This window comes from Chelonia mydas, chromosome 4 (assembly GCF_015237465.2).
Source record: "Chelonia mydas isolate rCheMyd1 chromosome 4, rCheMyd1.pri.v2, whole genome shotgun sequence".
Classification (NCBI taxonomy): Eukaryota; Metazoa; Chordata; order Testudines; family Cheloniidae; genus Chelonia; species Chelonia mydas.
Window position 1 is genome coordinate 59427832 of NC_057852.1, and position 19131 is coordinate 59446962.

Below are 19131 nucleotides of genomic sequence, written 5' to 3' on the forward strand. Positions count from 1 at the left end.
TGATTAACTTTGTGTCAAACTCCTGCCAGTGTCAAATCTTAACCTAGTAGTATATTCTTAGTGATAAGAAGCTAACTCCCATGTTTGTTGAAGCCCCAATGACAAATTCAATACAGTGGCTTATGCACAGAGATGCTGACACAGTGTTCTTGCATGTTCTTGGGGGGAAAGTAAGTCTCTTTCTAGAACTTTGTTACATAAGAAGTCCTTCCAGGCATTTTGGTTTCTGTACATTCCTCTTTTCAGTAAACTGAGAAACTTGACTTATCTCAGACGACTTACTGTTACACATCTCATAAGGATTTTGCCCATATACTGGCTTCAATGTTGCATATTAGTACAGTAGCAAACCATTGGAAGAAAAAGACATGCTAACATGAAAAACACATTTTATTGCACTTAAGTTATAAGAAAATAAAATTTCTAAGTGAGTCAAACCATAGACACAATCCCTTTAAAGGTTGTTTTCCTCCATCATGTCAGGTTGTTACATAACTAAAATTAAACCAACTGGAATCCGATTGTTTTAAATCAGACTATAAATAAAACAAAACAAAAAAGGGAGGAAAAAACAAGATCGCCTAGCATACAGTGTTAAACCACTTTCACAGTTCAGCTTGAGTTGTGGCTCTTGGAGAATGAGGCAAACCATTTGACTTTTTCATTTTTTTTGTTTGCATGTATATCTTTATTACAAAAACGTAATAGTTTTTGCACTGTGTCAGTTCCTTGCAGCAATAACTGTAACAGTTGTTTTTCTCAATACTGTAAAACACTAAGACTGACCAGCAATTTTATTTTTGTATTTATATTTTTAAAATTTTTGTCAGTTTTATTATGCATGTTCATTCCATTCACCACAGCCCTCACAAAGAAAAAAGTTTCCCCACAGAACAGGCTGCAATAGCTTTGTTCTAAGGAATGTGTTTTAATTTTTGCCCAGAAAAAAGAAAATAAGCTTTGCACACACACTCAATTCTTTACTTGCAGGCAAACTTCACTCTTAATTGTCTGAAACTTTTTAACTCTCAGCCTCTTAGAGGCACAGTTGGCTCAAGTTTCAGTGGCAAAAAGTCTTTTTCTGTAACCAAACTAGAGCAAATTTGGAATTCAGTCTGGGACTAAAACGTCACAGCAGAAAAAAAATTAAAAAACAAGAAATAATTTGCTTTACTTTCTTTCATTTAGCAGCATAAATAAGTTTGGCCACTGGGAATACAGTACAGGGGTGGGACAACAATCCCATACTTGAAGACCTACTTCTAGCACCAGCATTGAGAGTTAAATCCATTCAGGAACTCTCAGAACCCAGGACAACTTGCCACCTCAGAGCAACATATGCATTGTAGAGTGTAGATGAAAGCAACAGTAAATAGAGTAACAGAGGCTAATACTGTGATTGACATTGGCAATGGCTGGCAAAAAAAAAACAAACAAAAAAACTCTGATAAAACTGTACAAAAACAATTCACAGTAAGATTTTAGCTTTTCCACACCAGGATTTGACTTTGTTGTCGCCACAGATGCTCGCAACTTTGAAAGTCATCCAGTAACGGATGTTATGCAGCAACTTTCTAGATCTGTGGTAAAATAACAGTTTAGCAAGAATTGTAACAACTTTTTAACCTCCACTCTGCTCAATGAGCACTTAGAGGAAAATAAAGAAATAATTGCACCTGGTTTGATTTAGAAAGTCTTATATTTGCAAAGCTGCCCCAGTCAAAAGTGAAGCTTTTTATGTGATGAGACAGCAAATGCCTCTCTTGTCAGTTACAGTTTGTCATCTCGCAGTCTCCTCCTTCGTAGTCTGTAGGTCTTTAGGATCTGTTGCCCCAAGCCAACATCCTGCACCACCAAGGACAAGGGATTTTTTTTTTGCAGGGGGAGGGAGGGGAAACATCATCTACACATTTGGACAAATTCATCTTTCTGCCCTTCACTTCATATCCACATCGAAGTCCAACACCAGCAGCTTTGTTTCCTCAGTTCCATTTCGGCTTCCAACTGCACACACTAGCTTTGTGTTGGAGGCTCTGATCCGCCACACGACGCCTCCACTTCCCCCACTCTCCAATGTGACTAGATTTCGGATAAATTCACCCGTTTTCAAGTCCCAAAGTTTTACAGTCCCATCATCTGAGCTGGTAATTACAAAGTTCTTGTTAAACTGTAAACAGGTCACAGCACTCTGATGCTTGTTGGGACCTACAATAGTAAAACCAAAAGAATTTTGCTTATGGTTAGAAAGCAGTGTAAGGGGTTACCATGTTTAGATATATTTGTATGCAAAGTAAATCAAATATTTAACATACACAAAAGCCTCCCTCTGTGTTTTCAAAGGACTAGTACAGATATTGAAAATCCTGTCCTCACAGGTTCAAAATAAACTTATCTAGTAGAAGGAAGTGATCACAGAATAGATAATTACCACTCCCACCCCATTTTGGGAAGAAAGCGTGGTCTGGTTCCCAGGTCATTGCTAAACCTTGATGGTAGGAAATAGTGCTGTTGCCAAAGCGTTCGTCTAATTTAAAATCCCTTCTGGTGGAATGTTACAGAATTCCCACAGACAAGAAAACTCCAGTTGAAGTCATAGTTAAATATTAACTCAAACAACAAAACTCTTTTTCTTTACATGCCTTTTTTCCCTTAAGCCATCCCATAGTAATTGTCCTTTAAAAGGTCAGAGCTTGTTTTGTCCAGTAATTAAGTATGATAAAGCAGTGGAGGATACTTTTTAGTGAAGTGGGTTTTCTCCCAGAACCAGAGCTGGCAGGCAAAAGCCAGGGAAGGCTATTACAAAAGACTTGCTTAGGAAAATAAGTGAATGTGTGTCCATGTGCACAGCAACAGTCGAAATGAAAACTAAAATCTCTCTCTCTCTCTCCTGTGTTTCAGTGGAGGGTATGTTTTCCATTCCTTTTTCTTGATTTATTGTAACAGACAGTGTTCACTGCCTCCCAACCCAATTAGTCTGGAGGCTTTGAAATGTCCAAGTGACCTAAATAACTAAGTTGACTGGCTGTTTTGAGATGCCATTTCCTACATATTTTTGTGGTTTATTAGTCTAATATACAGATAGCAAATTTCTATCAGAACAGCTGTCTTTCCATAATAGGCAAATTATTTTAGATTTAATTATAAAAAAAGGTTTATTTAATTCACAGAAAGATAATTTCACAAATACAAAAGATAGTACAGCTGTCGCCATGGCCAACTTTTGAGCATTAAATGATTAGCAGTTGTTTTCCTTATGTACAGGTTATTTTAAAATGCTGGTTGGAATCTTTTCCTTTCCCCGTTTCAGAATGGTGCATTAAACAAGACTGTAGATTTAAAACACAGCTTGACTTGACCTAAAATTAAAACAATCTCCCCAAAGCGAATTTTGTCCTCTAGCAATATATGGGAAGTAGAAATGCTCAGATTTAACAGATAGGAACAAGTACTTTGATATTAAGTTAACTATTTCAACAGCACTCAGCACTGAAGCAATTGGTAAATTAAGGACTGACATGCACTAATATTGCACCAGCCTTTTAGTATTTTGAATGAATGTGTTCATATTTGGATAGCATAAGCTCACCTTGCAATGTCTGTAAACATTGTCCTGTTTTGATATCCCAGATTTTGACTGTTGAATCTGCATTCCCAGACACAAGAATATTGTCTTTCAGTTCCATTCCACTTGTTAATGACTGGTGGCCAGTTAATGTGTGAATGCAGTTTCCTGTCTCCACATCCCAAACTCGGATTGAAGTGTCAAGAGATCCACTCACTACATGGATGCCATCAAACTAAAAAAAAGGTAAATACATTACATGCAATTGTATCAAGCTGTTAGCAGTCACACTGTGGGGGGAAAACAACCCATGAGGCGTGCTACATTTAATTCAGAGTTTCACAAAATAAGACAGTATACACTACGACCTTGCACTATCCCCTACACTAGGAAATTACATTATGGTAGAATACATTGCCTAATAATGTTAAATACAACTTTGAACTCAGTGCAAAGCCTTATGTTTAACATAGCATCAGGTGCGCGTGGTTAATGATAGGGCCATCAGTATAATTTCCTAGTGTAGACAAGGCCTATGGAGTTCTGCAGTTCAGCACTTACAGATCTTAATCTTGACTAAGGAGAAAAGTACATACTGACAGACACTTTACTTTGACCCTCTCTTTGAATAGTATTATACATAGCTAAACATTCAAGCAAACTGAACAGAAAATATTTGAGTCTGAGATCCCTGTCTGACTGTGGTGCCAGCAAGCCCTAGCATAAAATGAATCCCTAAATGCCTTCTCAGACTGGAAGTTGTTTCAGCTCTGCAGAGAGAAACAAGGATGTTCAGGGTAGGTCAAAAGGTAAAGGAGGATCCACAACAGGTCTCCAGCTACAAACTTTTACTGCATCACCGTGTTAGTGAGGGGTGTGATGAGATGTGATTTGTGACCAACATAGCTCTGCTGGAAAAAGCCCCTAGTGCAGACTCAGTTATTACGGCAAAACTGCACTTCTGCTGGAGTGGAGATGGAGGTGTGACTGGAATAAACTACGTCAGCAAAAGTGTCCACATTAGCAATGGTTTGCTGATTATACTTTACTGGGCTAGTACAGTTACACCAGCAAAACCTTCCAAATGTAGATGTGGCCTCTAACATAGGTAGGCAGGAAGCTGATCAGAACCCTTCACTAACAGCCATTAAAATCCTAGGTCCACATACACACAATATTAACCACTGTTTTCCTTTTTATAACAATCCATGAAGTGTTGCTAGCCAGGAACTCAACAATTGTATACCGAAAGGGACAACATGCCAACTAACCCCTTATGTTTCAATAAATGCTAGAGGACACACAAAATCGCCTTTCAAACATCAGATTAAGGAAAAATTCAATCATACAAAGCTGCCAAAAGTGACTTGTCTTTTGTAAATACCAGAAGCAGCCCGCTTTCTCCTTTTTGTGGATATATGTCTTTTCAGCATTTATTTACTAAGCACATTCTTCTTTAGTTTGGAATAAGAGAGACAAGCTCTGGTTTAATTTTAAAGATCAATACTACAGCTTTTTGGGGAAGGAAGTAATTTTTTCATGGCTGTAAAATATTCCACATGAAGAAGGACATGAATGTTCTAGCTACTGCAACACACATTGAACTAGTCTAGCACTACCCCATATACCTTAGCACTAAATTCCTTCTCTAAGATTAAAATTCTAGAATACTAATACATGAACTTTCAGACTATCAAAGGGCCCTTACTTTTGGTTAATTTAGCATGGATTTAGCTCCTCAGTTGCTGATAAGCTATGAAAAACAGGGACACTGAAAACAAGAATGTTCACAGCAAAAGAAAAAATAAATGTACAATAAATAACGGTGATTTTTTTAAAAAAAAATCTTATTAATTTGTACTGTGGTAGCTCTCAGAGACCCAAACTAGGATTTTGGCTCCCATTCTAAATGAAGACAAGATGTAGCATGAGGGTAACCTGAATCTCTATGGGTTTTCTAGGATGGCATCTGCAGATTAGCAAGTACCCACAATTTTAGTAGTTTAACAATAAAGATATTGTATCCCAGGGAATATAGAGCACTAGATGCAAATCACTTACCTGTAATGAATAGACTCTGTTAGTATGCCCTTGCAGTGTGTGTAGACAGGTTTCAGTCTCTGGATCCCACACTTTGACCATAAAATCATATGCTCCACTAACAACCCTCCTGCCATCATACTGAACACACCGGACTGCAGCTACATGTCCCATCAGAACATGTAAACATTGGCCTGTCTCTATGTCCCAAACTCTCAGCGTGGCATCTCGAGACCCACTGACAACTCTGGTGAAACACAAACAAAAACTACACTTAGCATATAAACTTCCATGTTATTTGTATCACGTATGCTAAAGCAGGAAGACTGATATATCAACCTTTTGTGCATAAAACAGTTAAACTGAACTTATTTCTCTGGAAGGCGAGGTGGCCTGGGTACTAGTCTGCCTGGTTCTGAAGAGCTGGCTTGGCTTCACATCTTATTCAGGTTGAAAGTTAAAGCATGTTAGGTTTTCCCACCCTGTTCATCATCACAGCACCAAACTATTTGGTGTGATTGGCAGTCAGTATTTAAGAGGAGAGATGCAAACTTGAACAACAAGATATTGCAGGTCAAGACTGAGGTGGGTTGGGAGAGCTGTATGTGACAGATTACCACCTACTTTTACATATGGTTAGCTCAAGCCAATAATACAGTCCTGCTTTAGTGAGCACTACACTTACCCAGTAATTTTTATTTTTTTTTAAACCCTCTTTGGAGGCTTTTCCTCATTATGCAACATTTATGTCACTTGATTTGTACAGTAAATATCAGTTTTTAAAATGTTTTGAACCTACTGAGACTGGAACCACAAATAGTAATGAAGATTACTCTAATTCCATTAACTATCTGGGCAGAAAAACCTTAGTTTTCTTAGAAGGAGAAGATGGGATGAATAACCAAGACAACATTCTAGACACAACTACATATCAATGCAAAGCTTTAAACAAGTAACTATAACATCTCAGCCAAAGTCTCTTGAATTGATATACTATTGTTGAAATGAAATGACAGTGTAAAAGAAATTTAAATAAAATATATTCAAGTCCAAAGACATTTTTTGAAAGGTAATTTTAAAATAGGTAAAGGTTTACAACAAAATGGACAAAAATAAGTTAAAAACAAGGACTGTTCGTAGCGTAGCATAGCAGAATGGATCACATCAATAATTGAAACAACTTTGAAAAAGTTATAGGTAACTATTTGACTGTATATGGAGAGGTTTATGTCTTATTGTACTTTGGTTAATTCTCTCAGACCTTTTCTTCTTGCAGTCAACTGCTCTTTTTTCTTCATGTTGACTGAATAAATTTAATTTTTGTAATATTTTTACTGAATATTATAGCTTTTATATTGCACAGACCTTTACTGTTTTAGGACTACTTAATGACATTTTAGGTACATTTTCCTTTTTTTAAAAAAATCACAGAATAAGAGGCAAAAAAGATATCTAATTTTAAGTAAACATTTACCTTTTTTCATGGAGATGCATACAACGCACAGTAGAAGTGTGTCCATATAAAGTATGAATACATTCTCCAGTCTCTGCGTTCCATACTTTAAGTGTTCGGTCTGTAGATCCACTAATAATGATATTGTCCCTCATTTGTGATGACCAGACTCCACCTGTGTGTCCAACTAGTGTTCTTAAACACTGAAAAATATTATGTATGGTTAGTATTTTGGAAGAAAGTGAAAGAAATTTAATCAGTTCATAGATTATGAGGCCAGGCCAGACCACTGTGAGCATATAGTCTGACTTCTTGTATAACACAGGCCATAGGATTTCTCTGAATTAATTGTTATTTGAACTAGAGCATCTCTTTTGCAAAAACATCCAATATTGATATAAAGCTTTCCAGTGATGGAGAATGCACCATAACACTTGGCAATTTTTTTCTAATGGTTAATTACCCTCAGTGGGGCAGGAACAATTTTTAAATACTGGCCCAACATTAGCTTTTTTTCCCAGTGTTCCAAGGCTTACGAAAATCAGCATTAACAATCCACAGAGTGCGTCAACCAAATCTTTTAAAACTTTTGGATGCAAGTTTCTGGACCTGCTGATTAAAACATGTCTAACTTTATTAGATACTTTGTAACATCCTCCTGAGTAACTGCTGGAATGGAAAGTATTTCATCGTCATACTTTATAAATCCATCATCTGTTTCCCCCAAATATAGAACAGATATTTATCGAACATTTAGGCTTTTCAGTATTATTGACTGTGCTATCATTTCTATCTAATAATGGACCAATACCATTGTTAGGATTCCTTTTCTTCCTAATGTACTTAAACAGCTCCTTATTGTCCTTAATGGTGCTCGCCACAGACTTCTCCTTGTGTCCTTCTACTTCCCTTATCGATTTTTTTTTACAATTCCTAGCTTTAATTTATATTCATTGATATCAACTTTCCCTTTTCCATTGGTTATTCATATATATATATATATATATATATATATATATATATATATATATATATATATATATATATTTTAATAGCTGCTTTCATTTCGCTTCTAAGCCAGTTTGTTTTTTAATCAGTGTTGTCTCCTTTCTTGATTGTGGCTTTTTGGGCACTAAGTAAAATGTTGTTGAACAGTTTCCAATTATTCACATTTTTCTGTTTAAATTCTTTCCCATGTGTTTTGGCGTGGAATTGTTTTCAGCTTTGTGAAACTGGCTTTTTCAAAGCAGTAAGAATATATTTTATTGGTTTGGACTTTATTCTGTTTGTAGGTAACAAATACGATCAAGTCATGGTCACTTGCATATAAGCGACCGCTAAATTTTTCATTCTGTGAGCAATTTCTTTTTTTCAGTCAGGATGAGGGCAAATATAGAATTCTTCCATGTTGGATGCAACACTTTCTGAATATTCTTTAAGGTTTGGCATAAACATCCCTCATATAAAGATGTTTTAATCATTAGAGAAGATGTTACTGAGAACTTAAAACTGCTGACAAGTCATCCTGTCATGTTTAATTTAATATATTCAGTGGCACGTTATATTTTTGAGGAGGAAGAATGTACAAAACAAATGTTTTTCATTAAAGAATAACTCCATCTTGTCCTTTTTGATGAAAGAATGTTAAAATTGCACCGTGGTTTCTTTCATGAACTAGGCTTAGTGAAGGGAAGCCAGCTGAATTGGGTGTGGCTGCCTGCATACCACATTTTATTTTATTCTTCCGTAAGGTAGTAGTTAGAATCCAGTCAAGGCACTTCGAGGCATGCAAAGACAGAAACGAAACCTGTAAATACGTCTAAGACTAATATTACAATGTGGATATCTTTTATATTTTAAGCTTGCCACTATCAACATTTGGGCTGTTGAAATTAGAAGATACTCTGTTGCTAGTATAAAGGGAAATAAACAGTTTCTTCTAAGGCTATTTATAGCAAATAAAAAATACACATTTGAAAAACTTAAACATATAAATAAATGTGGAAGCCACAAGCATTAGCCAGAAACAAGATCCATGTGATTAAAGTCAGGATGAATTAACCGATAGGGAAGATAAAGTAGTATGTGTCTAAATTCTCTGTAATCAATGTCAAAAATGACTCCACAAGAATAGAGCAGCTGCCAAGAGAACAAGGATATATGCCAATGGTAACATGAACAGCATTATAATTTCACATCAAGGTGACTTTCATTAAGTAGACACATTTTGGCGCGGAGAAAGATTGCTCAAATATTTTCTAATATTCTTTCTTTGTCTTGCACCAGACAGCAGTAAAGGCAAAGACATAAGATGCTGGGAAACAGGATAAATTAGTAACACACTTTTAAACTTGATATTACTGTACCAATGATCCATTTCACTGGATCTTAACAGCAATTACCAACTTACCTTGCCTGTAACTGCTGACCAAACTTTTAATGTGTTGTCATCAGAACCACTGACTATTCGGTTACCACAGAATTGTAGACATGTGATTACATGATCATCATGACCTTTGAGCACCTGACAATAGAGAATGTGTGTTGCAATGTGAGCCAAAAGATTAGAAGATAAACAGAAAAGAAAATCAGAATGGTGTACATCAGCAAGAAGGGTGTATAAATTACTGTAACTAGATTAAAAAATTGAATCGTCATCAGTACTTATACTTCAGATCTATTTTATTACTAGCTAGAGTCAGGAAGACATTTCCTTGATATAAAATTTCATCCATGATATAGTATTGCATAGCTGACCAGGTGCATTAATGCTATTTTTACCCTTCTTCTAAAATAATTGAGATAGATGATTGCTAAAACTAGGATAACATGTTGGATAGACCAGTGTATTCTAAAAAATAATTTTAAAAACATCTAAATAAAATCTTTAAAAGCATGAGAATAATTTCATGGAAAACATTTTACCTACAAACAAAACATTTGTTTCTCTTATCCAATGCATTTTTTTTTTATTTTTATGAACTAGTCTTAATGTGTACTTATATTCTTAACCACCCCACTCCTCCTGATCTACTAGGTACCAGATACTATCCAAAATAAGAACTATAGAAAGCTTTACCAGTTACAAAGAAACAAAAGTTAGTTTGGCTGAATAAGAAGAAAATACGTATTTCCATGTTTGTGGATAAAAATGGCTTTTTCAATGTTTGATTTATGGAAAACTGCAACAGATTATTTTTACTACAGTAAAGATCAATTACATCAGAACATGCAAATTAAACACGGAATTTACTATTTAAAAACATCTGAATACTTCTCAAAATGTCTCTTGATATGAAATGGGAAGCTGGGTAATGTCTGGGGCTACCATTTTAATAATTCCAGCATAGCACGATATGACAAAAAATGCAGAGCTGTTGCCAGAAACACAGAAAGTTGCAGATATTCAAATAGCAGGAACTTTTCTCAGCTTTTTAGGTAACTCCTGTATTGTTTTGTTTGCTTAATTTTCTGGACTACTGTACAAAAATTAAGAAAAGTCACAGAATTTCTCTAAAAAGGATAGTGTAAGTCTCTGGCTGTTCCTTATGTATAAAGGACAGCTGGAGACACAATCAGCCTTGATGATATGACTGCTACATTATTGCATAAATAAAGCACATTATGAGAGTATAATCTAGTATCAATATCATTAAAATGTGGGCATACCCTGCTAATGTTATCAGGCTAAATGAAACAATTTTCATCAATATTATAGTACTTCATTTTTATTTTCAGAGGCAGTGAAATCTTAAAAAGGGAATTTCCTTTACTTTTAAAAAGTTATAAAAATGTATGTAAAAAGAAGACATGAAATGAAAACAAATATCAGAATTTATGTAATAGTTTCGTATCACAATCTAAAAATACCTTAAGCACACGATTAACTTTATGCACCAGTATTCCTATTGAAGTGAATGGGAGTACTTTCCTGTGTAACGTTAAGTATCAGTCTAAACGTTCCCAGGATGGGGGCCTCAGTGAAAATGGTGTTGCGTGGTGCCACAGCAGTGGGATTTAACTCTACAAGCAGCAACTATACTTTGATTTTCTGATATGGTGCTGGAGTGAGGTATACAAACCCTACAGTGGAAAGGAAGAGGTTAAGGAGTTGATCTGGTCCCAGATGGCCTTGCCCCACCACACTTATAAAGCCTGCACAGACTGGAGGCACTTAAAAAGGGAAGCAGAGTATCTTAGTACCAGGCAGACAGTAGAGGTAAGTTGACCTGAGCTCCTGTGAAAGAATTTATAGGAGCTCTTGCTGCCTGAGGCCCGTCTACTGTGACCTGCCAAGCCTGCAAAGGGACTGGTGACGCTTTGAAGATGAGAAATTTTATCTTATGTTCAATATTTTAATTTGTCCTGTGGAAAGAGCAGGGACTTAGTAGGCAGTGATCCTGCAAGACAGCTGTATAGCGCACCAGGATGCAGGACTTAGCTGCCTACCACTAGGGCCTTGGATTGGAGCCCACTGGAGTGGGTGGGCCCAGGCTCTCCTACCAACCCTCAGAAAGACAACTACAGATGTTCCCCTTTACAGATGCTCAGAAGTTTTCATTTGGCTTAAAACAGGATAGGTAGAAACATACATAATTTTCTGCACTGTAAAATATACATGACTTTCTCCTTCTGATTATTTTTAAGAAAAAAAACTGGCACAAAGGGGTTTAACACCCTCTTTTCAAGTTATTTTAACAGTTTTTAAAAATTTTTTGGGTGTCAGAAATGATTTAGTTTAGTCCAAAACAAAACTAGCAGCTGACAGACTGATCCTACTTAATTCTTGATATGTACATAGTTCAGAAATGGTTACCTTAGGAGATTTAAGTTCTCCTCGCCGCCAGTTAGTATCAATTCTGTGCTGTCTGATATAAGCACTTTTCCATGGGCTATGTATGAAGCCTGGTTTTAATACTTTCCTTCTCTTGATATGCAATGGTTCGTCAATCCCTAAAATGAATTTAAAAATAAAAAAAAAGAAGAAAATCTTGTCAATTTCACCAAACATCAAACAACCTCTCTTCACCCCCAAACTTTAACCACTGACTTCATATATTATGGTGACATAATCACCTTCGCACCAAATACTGTTCCAACCCAACCTCATTTGTTGTCCTGTGCTTCAGGGATGTCAGCCTGCCCTCCTCCCTATACTAGATCTTTTTCCTTTTCTTTAGAACTACCACTATTGTATAATTGGTCCTTTTTCATATTTTTGCTGAAGGCTTTGCAGCTTCGCTTCATCCTTTCTAATAATGAATACCTTATGTTTCTGTCTGTAGCCCACTTGCCTTCTCTATACATCTTTTTCCTCTGGTTCATCTAATTATTCGCTTCAGTCTTGGTCGTTGCCAGTACATGGATGACTCCCACTTCTCCATTCTTCTCAAATCATTCTCTGGTACCTATATTTGCCAGTCTTGACTAAACTGTTCTTTCAAATTACTGAGTGCTTCAAAGTCTGAAATACATTTTCTGGGAAAAGAGTTCTCTCTCTCTGGTGCTCATCCCTGCTGATATTCTTAATCACACATGCTTGGTTTCCAAGCCCAAGAAGTTACAGAATCATTCTTGAACCCCCACTCTTTCATCTTTCTTTTCTCAATACTGTCATCATAAGAACAAGACAAGAATATATCTTTATTTTGGCTCTGTCTTCAGTGAAACCTTTAAAGGCAGGGATTGTCAAAGGAGGCTAATGGGATAAGAGAACTCCCATTCCAATAGGATTTGGCACCTCGCTACCTCAGGCGCCTTTAAAAATTACAGGTTGATTCATACATTATTATATTTTAGTGCCCTTTTATGGATTTCTCCTAAAGCCCTACTCTCTAAATTTCAGGGAAGGATGATTGTCTGTGTATGTATCTCCAAGGTCCAGGGCCAGAACCCTGTAGTCATGTCACTTCGACATGCTAGGAAGAAAGAAACGTTACTTACTTTGTACGCAGTTAGTGGAGTTCTTTGAGATATGTAGTCCCTAGCTGTATTCCACTCTAGGTTTGCATGTGCTCCATGTGCCTGACATCAAAAGAATTTGCTAGCAGTGTCTGTTGGTCCACCCCTTGCCTCACTGTGCTCTGAACCGAGGGCATAAGTGATGACCATGGACCGACCACCTCACCAGTTCCTTTTCTACTGCAAATAACCATAGGATAAGGCTCACAATAGAAAGAAAGGATGGCAGGTAGTGGAACACAGATAGGGACTACTCATCTCTAAGAACTCCAGTTACGTATGTAACCTTTCTTTCTTCTTTGAATGAGGGTCCCTATACGTATTCCACTCTAAATTACTCACATGCTGTATTAACTCAGGAGGAAGGTCCAAAAGAACCCTTTCTGTACTATGGATTGAAGGACTGCTCTGCCAAAAGATGTGGCTGTCATAGAGGGTTGCAATGTACTGTTTTGTGGAGGCATGATCAGAGAGCCTTGTGTTGCTACTTTACAGATCTGCTGAACCGGGATATCTCAAAGTGAAGCTACTGACAGCTTGGGCTCTGATGGAGTGGGCTCTCATTCGTTGAGGGAGGGGGTGGCTATTAACTCATAACACAGCAGGATGCAGTCTCAAATCCATTTTGAGCCCCTCTGTGAAGATACGGCTTCTCCCTCATCTGTTCACAAAGATGACAAACATTTAAAGAGATTTCTAAGAAGGTTTTGTCCTTTGTAAGTAGAATGCCAATGCTCTATGGACACCCAGAGTGCAGTGTCATGTTCTCTCTAGTGGCATGTGGCTTCAGGCCGAAAACAGGTAAGTATATGACCTGATTTAGGTGAAATTTCAAGATTACTCTGGGGATGAATTTGGGGTGTAATCTTAAGGAAACTGTACCAATGGACGACTGTAAAGATAAGTCTGCCATGAGGGCCTCTGGTTCACCTATTCTCCTGGCTGAGCTGAGTGCAACCAGTAAGGCATTCTTCATAGATAGGATGATGAAGGAACATGACATTCGGGATTCAAACAGAGCCTTTGTCAATGCCAACAGGATTAGGTTGAGGTCCCACATCAGCGTCGATTTTGGTATTGTCATAGGATGGGTGAAGATCAAACACTTGTCATCAGGGGATGAAAGGTGATAATAGCTTCCAAGTGCACCCAAAGGAGGGTGAGAAAGAGACTCAAATGTTTTTAATGAGAGGAGGTAATCCAAAATAGTAGGGATTTTAGCACCTTCTAGGGGTATCTGACGATGCTGAAGAAAATGTCTTCCATAATGTATCTCCTTGTGGAATCTTTCATACTGTTGCTAAAGATGGATTGTACAGCCTTTGAACACAACTTTTCTCTTAATTTTATAACATTTTAGTTTTTTTAATCAAAATGTCACATTGTACCAAGTCAACCATCTTACAGAATCTAAGCATATTACATCAACATATTGCTATTAGACAGGATGGGCAGGGATGGTATCCCTAGCCTCTGTTTGCTAGAAGCTGGGAATGTTCTTATGTTCTATCAGTGTTACTTTTGTCTACCAAACTCGTAACCTCATAAAAAAAAATCAGCATAGTTTGACAAGATCTATTTTCCATAAATTCACAAAGATTGGCATTAATTATATTACCCTCCTTTGATTCTTGACGAATTATCTTCCATCAACTGCTCCACCATCTTACCCAGGAGAGATACCAGACTGACGGGCCTAAATTTACCTGGCTCATCCTGTTTACCTTTTTAAAATATCGGTACAACATTAGCTTTCTTCCAGTGTTCCAAGACTTATTGAGAATCAACACTAATTGTCTAGCAAACTCCCCAGAGAGCGCTTTTAAAACTCTTCGATGCAAGTTAGCTGGACCTGCTGATTTTTAAATGTCTGTCTTTAGTAGCCGCTGTTTAACATCTTCCTGAGATAAGAGTGGAAGGGAAAATATGTTGTCATATGATACGACTGGGTCATCTATGTTTCTCCGAAATACAGAACAAATATTTATTTAATACTTTTGCTAGGAGTCGTATTGTTCCCAATATACTTTTTGTCCTTAACTCTGCCTGCCATATATTTTTCCTTTTGTCCCTTTGCTTCCCCTATCAATTGTTTACACTTCCTAGATTTTCATTTCTATTCATTACTATCAACTTCCTCTTTTTTTTATTTGCTATATATATATTTTTATTTTATTCCCAATTATCATTCACATTTTTCTGATTAAATTCTTCATCACAGCTGATCTGGCTCAATTGTTTTCAGCTTTGTGAAACCAGCTCTTTTAAAGTACCAAGTATTCATATTACTGGTCTGCATTTTATTCTGTATCCACATTATAAATGTGATCAAGTCATGATTACTTGAACCTAAGCTACCCTTAATTTTTAGTTCTATGATCAGTTCCTCTTTATCTATCAAGACAAAGTCTCATATAGAATTTTCCCCATGTTGGATGCAACACTTTGAGTTAAGAAATTGTCATCTATAATATTTAGAAATTCCAAGGACATTTTAGTCGTGGTAGTTTGTGATCTCCAATATGTCATTGAAACAGATTTCTCCAGGATCCTGCATCTTTTTTCCTACACATTATAAATAGATGTGTAAGGAGCTGGTCATCCTGTTCCCAGGTATGATTTGGTGGTCTATAGGAGACACCAACTAATACCCCATCTTGTGCTCTGTTAGGATATTGATCCATAAGCATTCAAGATCAATCATTTCTTGTGAGTTACGAGGGACTCGGAAACAGGTAATGCCATTTTTGACAGAGTGCCACTCCCCTTTCTTAAATGGATTATGACCATTGATTTTAACATTGTAATCACACGAATCATCTCACCAGGTTTCATTAATGCCAACTAAATTCATTCATGCTGATAAATGAGCAATTCTAATTCCTCGTTACCCAGGCTCCCAGCGCTGGTGTATATGGAATTAAAGAATTTCTTCTCTTCATGTCCTTTGGTTATCTGGATTGATTTTGTTCTCAACATCTCAATTTTGTGCTAACCGAGTAATCATATATTTCCTCTTTTTACCCTTCCCTTTCGTTATTAGTTTAATGCCCTCCTAACTTCTCTAGCCATGCTGTCCCTGAGGAGGCTGGTTTCCCTTCTACTGAGGTGGAGGACATCTAAACTATACAAGTCCTCTCTCCCCACAGAAGGTGGACCAAATGTTCTACAAAACTAAACCCATTCACCCTATACCACTTCACTTCCAGAATCTTCTACCTTCTGTCTTCCTTCAGTCCTGGGACAGAAAGGATCTCAAGGAAAATCACTTGGACATTCTTTTCCTGAAGTCAGTTGTCATCTGCGAGATATCAAACAACAGTGTCATTATTGCCAGTTTGAATCCTCCATGGATCCTTGCCCATTGACTTCAAAAGCCTACGCAGTCTTACATTACATGAATTACATTTCATGTCTTGGCTCCAGGAAGAACACACACACCATTCTGTTTGCCCATCTGTCCTTTGCAGGATGTTCTTTGAATTCTTCTGAGTATTGAATCCTCAACAAAAATGCTCTGTCTCCCTTGGACGGTTGGAGATATGTTTGTGGGTAAGCTTGGTTTCTACAGATTGGGCCAAGCTCCCATCCACAGGTATGTCCCGTACATCCCTCCATTCCCTTGGACCAGCTGGATCTTCAGAGGTATCTTCCACAGTTCCATGTTAGAAACCTGGTATCTACTGGAAACCTCTAGCTGTGTGGAATTCCTCCTGGTCCTCTTCTCTCTGGTGGCTGCAGCTTACTCATCTTTGTCTGTGTAGAATGCTGCCATGACTTCTTGCACCTTATGAACTGCTAGGCCTCCTCTCTTACATCTTCTTCCTCTGACTCCTTGGTGGCCAGCTTCTTTCTTTTTTGAACCTGGCATACTGATGTTTCCTGAACTTGGCTGTCTAGAAACTCCTCAGCTTCTCAATAATGTCTCTACCTGCCCTCCCTTCCAAGGCTCCTCTCCTCCAGCACAGCCACCAACTTGCACTTCATGCATAGGAAGTCCCCTCTGGCTTCAGGAAGAAAAGAAAACATGTCACATACACTGTAGGACACCACCACTATTCCATTGCTGGCCATCTTGAAGCACATGTAGGAGCAAACCTGCAAGGAAAGCCTCTCTCACTCTCTCTAAACTCCCTCAAACTCTCTTATTAGCTTCTTCTGTTCATAGCTCTTGAGTTTGCCTAGCAAGTTTCCCTGATTAGATCAGCTCTGCCCCACATCACCAGAGAGCAGTTAACCACTCAGACTTTAATCAGCAGGGCTGATCTAAGCTCCAAGTGCCAGAGTCATGTGGTCCTTACCAAGGCACCAACAAACAGATCTGTTTCAGCTGCCTACACAGGAGCCCATAGTTCAGCCTACACAGTCTATATACCCAGAGGACAAAAAGTCAAACCACCCCACATATGGGCATGTAAGGTCCAAATAAATGGGGGCAGCTAACTAAATTCGTTTTGAGAGAGAACTGGACAGATTTATGAGTGTGATTATATGACAGGGTTGCCTGTGATGGTGAGAGGCAGAGCTCAACAACTTTGGGGTCCACTTCTAGTTTATGTCTTATGCTCCTAAAAGCTCATGTTTCAGGGTTTCAGCTGTTCACCTTCAGGGATCAGAAAGGTATTCCGTCCCACTCCCCTCCCTATGTATTTTTTTTCCTTTATCTCCTTCCTCAAGGACCGCCATGGTTGGAGAGGTGATGGACAGGGCTCTGAGATAGCATTCAAGCATTCTTTCTCTCGCAGGTTGTTGGCTGGCTGGTACTTGCTCATGTGCTCAGGGTCTAACTAGTTGCCATATGTGGAACTGGGAAGGAATTTTCCCTTGGTCAGATTGGCAGTGACCTTGGGTTTTGGGGTTGTTGTGGGTTTTGTATTTGTTTTTTGGCCACCTTCTGCAATATGTGAGTGCAGATCACTTGCCAAAATCATCATCAAACATTCGCCTTTTATTGTGGGGCACTTGTGCACCTCTATCCTCCTATTCTCAAGATACATGTCACAGGCAGTCTCCTGTGGTCTGCAATGCTTTGGTCTAAGTTTGGTTGTTGGACTCAGTGTGTTCATACAGGGTGATGTTGGTGGCCTGTAAGATACAGGAAGTCACATTAGATGATCTGGTGGTCCCTTCTGGGCCTTAAGCTCTATGACTCTGAAATGGCAGAAATTGTTTACAGGTTTTGTGCATTGTACACAGCTCCAGAAGGTTTATGTGTAGGTGGGATACTTGGTGGGTTCAGATACTTTGTGCCACATGCTCGTCCAGCTAGGCTCTCCATTCTGGTAGGGAAGCGTTTGTGATCAGTCTTTTTGTGGTTGGGGGAGGGACAAAGCCTGTTTCTCATTTCTCAGGAGAGAGGCACCTGAGTTTTGTTGGAGGGCGGGGGACGCCAGTTTGTCAGACTGTCCTTTTCTGGCCTGTAAGCATCAAAGGTGAAGCCCTGCGAAGGTGTCACGTAGGCACATGAGTCTATGTGACCTAGGAGGATTAGACAAGTTTGAACGGTCATCTGGTGGCTCCACTGATGCTGCATGATGAGATCCTTCATTCAGTAGGAATCTGTCCTGAGGTAGGGATGCCTTGGCACTGGTTGAATCTAAGGTTGCCCCAATAAAGTCTGTAGTCAGTGTGGGAACTAAAACTGACTTTTCTACTTTTATTTGGAGACTGAGTATGGACTGTCTGGTTTCCTGTACATCATGTAGAGATCTCCCATGAGTAACAAGCCCTTAAGGTAGGGGAACACTGAAGACCCCTTACAGTGGAGATGGGCTGTCACTAGCAATAGCACTTTAGTGAATACATTCAGTTTTGGTGAGAGGCTGAACGGGAGCATTCTGCATTGGTAGTGGTCCTCGTCCTCAATGAAACTCGGGAATCTCCCGCGTGCATGATAGATGTCTATGTGGAAATAACCCGTCCTTTAAATCAAGAGCTGAGTCCAGGGTGATCATTCTGAATCTCAGAAGGCAGATAAAGACATTTAGTTGTCTGACAGCTAGTATCAACCTCTTTTCTTCTTGGGGATGAGGAAATATCTTGAGTATTTTCTCCTGTGCTCAAGAAGGTGGCTCCCAGATGGAGTATAAGGTCTACTCCTTGTCTGAGAATCCTC

The 19131-nt window shown here is 38.4% G+C and overlaps 1 protein-coding gene across 11 annotated transcripts in view; it reads right to left on the reverse strand.

The window, feature by feature from the left end:
* Positions 1 to 372: 372 nt before the first annotated feature.
* Positions 373 to 19131, reverse strand: part of FBXW7 (F-box and WD repeat domain containing 7) — a 281649-nt gene continuing 262890 nt past the window's right edge. For all 11 annotated transcript variants that reach the window (XM_037897397.2, XM_027833416.3, XM_027833417.3 and 8 more), the window contains 6 exons: positions 11872 to 12008; positions 9466 to 9579; positions 7077 to 7258; positions 5624 to 5849; positions 3587 to 3797; positions 373 to 2205 (listed from right to left, as the gene is read on the reverse strand). In XM_037897397.2, the coding sequence (XP_037753325.1) occupies positions 1937 to 2205; positions 3587 to 3797; positions 5624 to 5849; positions 7077 to 7258; positions 9466 to 9579; positions 11872 to 12008 (1139 nt within the window). In that variant the 3' untranslated portion in view covers positions 373 to 1936. The remainder of the gene's footprint in view (positions 2206 to 3586; positions 3798 to 5623; positions 5850 to 7076; positions 7259 to 9465; positions 9580 to 11871; positions 12009 to 19131) is intronic.